General features: G+C 47.8%; 1 protein-coding gene across 1 annotated transcript; it reads left to right on the forward strand.

Annotated features, from left to right (window-relative positions):
- Positions 1 to 422: 422 nt before the first annotated feature.
- Pmar_PMAR018256 (hypothetical protein) lies at positions 423 to 774 on the forward strand (the record flags this gene model as incomplete). Its single annotated transcript, XM_002777604.1, has 1 exon — positions 423 to 774. A coding segment is annotated over one exon (352 nt), but the record flags the coding sequence as incomplete, so codon positions are not given.
- Between the last annotated feature and the right edge of the window lie 1309 nt (positions 775 to 2083).

Raw genomic sequence — 2083 nt, forward strand, 5'->3', positions numbered from 1 at the left:
ATAGCTGTCCTTATCGATTAATAAGAGAGCGTATCCAGAATGCCATTGAAATTTATGGCCTGAGAGGGAAAGCAGAGGTTTATTATATTGTGAGGAACTTTGCGGGTGCGTTGAAATCAGAGTTAGAGATGATGATCCGCACGGGATTACAGCGCGATCATCAGACACCCGAGTTCGTAGTACAGCATCTTTGGGAATATCTCGATAAGAGGTTTAAAAATTCATTGACGACTTCGGAGATGGTACAGAGATGGGAATCGTTGAAGCAGCAGGATGCGGAGCGAGTTGAAAGTTTCTTCGCTCGTGTGGAGATGGAAAGTGTGTTAGTAGTGGCGATGACTGGGAGGGCCCATAGTGATTTAGATAAGTGTATCCGTGCCAGAGCCGGCATGCATACTCGAATATTAGATTCATTGGAGAGTATGGGGCCCAACGTTGAGTCATTATCTTTCGAGGATTTGCGACGTAGTGCCATTTATTTCGAGAGCAGGCAAATGCGTAGGATGGCTGGGAAGGAGAAGCGGAAGGACCCGATTATCTCGAAGCAGGGAGTATCGTCTGTTTCACGAGGAGAAAATTCTAAGAGCGGTTCGAATCCAGCGCGATTTAATGGTATTTGCAGTCGATGTCAACAACCGGGTCATACGTGGAAGTTTTGTCAAGCTGCACGGCCAGCTGGTATGAACCGTCGTTGTGGCATTTGTGGCTTGGGGCATCTAACGAAGAATTGCCGATTAGGCGCTAGAGCTGCAACGTGTAAACGCTGCGGCAAGAGTGGGCATCTCCAGTATGTCTGCCCGAATCCTCTTCCATCAGGTCAGGTCACACGAACGATTGGGAAGGCAGTGGAGAATAATTCATCGTCGAAGCAATCAACTCCAGCTTTTCTGGTGGAAATCGGCTGCCAGGATAAGGCATCTACTCCGGTTATTAGTGCTGAATCTCAGTCGGGAATCGACGGTGCTGTCTGTTCTGTGACTCCATTTTGTGCTGCGGACCTTAGTTGTGTTGATCGGAATATATCGGGAACTCCTGAGAAAGTGGTGGTGGAGAGGGACGCATTGTCCCTTTCACTGTTATCTAATCCCGATACGGTTCGAATTTCAATTGCAGGGGAATACTACGAAGCCCTTGTGGATACAGGGGCAGCTGTAGCGATGGTCCGAGCCTCAGAAGCGGATCGACTATCGATTAAATGCCCTAAAGATGTGAAAATAGTGACCGTCAAGCCTATAGTTGTGACCTGTGCCAATGGTACTGCTCGAATAGTGCGAAGAGAATGTGTTCTCCGCTGTTATGTTGGAGAGTCTCGGTCTGAAGTACTGCTACCGTTATTGATGGTGAATAAATTGTCACATCCCGTAATTCTGGGTCGCGCAGCGTTGAGAATTTTGGGAGCGAGATTGATATATACTGACGGGGAAAATACTGCTGCTTCATTGCGTGACCAACTTCGGGAGTTCTTGAGTGGTGATGGAGATTCTTCCGTAAATACGATAGCAGCGGTCGAAATATCTGCAGCTCCTGTGATAGAACTTGCCCAAGTAGAGGCTACGCTCCAGGAAGATGAGTATCGAGTGAATCCACTGGAGCGAGGAGACGCTGCTGGTGAGTTTAATGAGCCGTTTAGGGATTTCTCGAAAATAACTTCAAGGGATCCATTTGAGGCTGAAATCAGTAAAGCTTTGGATGGGCTACCATTGAATGAGAATTTTCTCGATGCAGCATTGCAGAGAATTTACGGTCATGGAGTGTTCGAAGTGCCCGATGCGCAGTCTTATCAGTTATCCTTGAAAAAGTTATGTGAGATTGTTGATCCTAATGGCCACGTGGTTAAGGATACTGATGATCAGCAATACCGCTTTTTGGTCGACTGGCCTCTCAATTCAACTCGACCAGACCAACAGCAGGGCAGAGGTAGTTGGCGTCCTGATAGTCTTATCCGTAAACTCTCTCCGGTGCAGAAGGAGAAGTGGGACGCAGAACTGCAGATGTACTTTGATCGTCAGTGGTGGTGTGAAGCTGGCCTACGTCCAGGTCAAGATCCAAAGGTAGAGTGGGCGACGTGTTTTCCAGTTTGCTC

Source organism: Perkinsus marinus (genome assembly GCF_000006405.1).
Source record: "Perkinsus marinus ATCC 50983 genomic scaffold scf_1104296951244, whole genome shotgun sequence".
Lineage (NCBI taxonomy): Eukaryota > Perkinsozoa > Perkinsida > Perkinsidae > Perkinsus > Perkinsus marinus.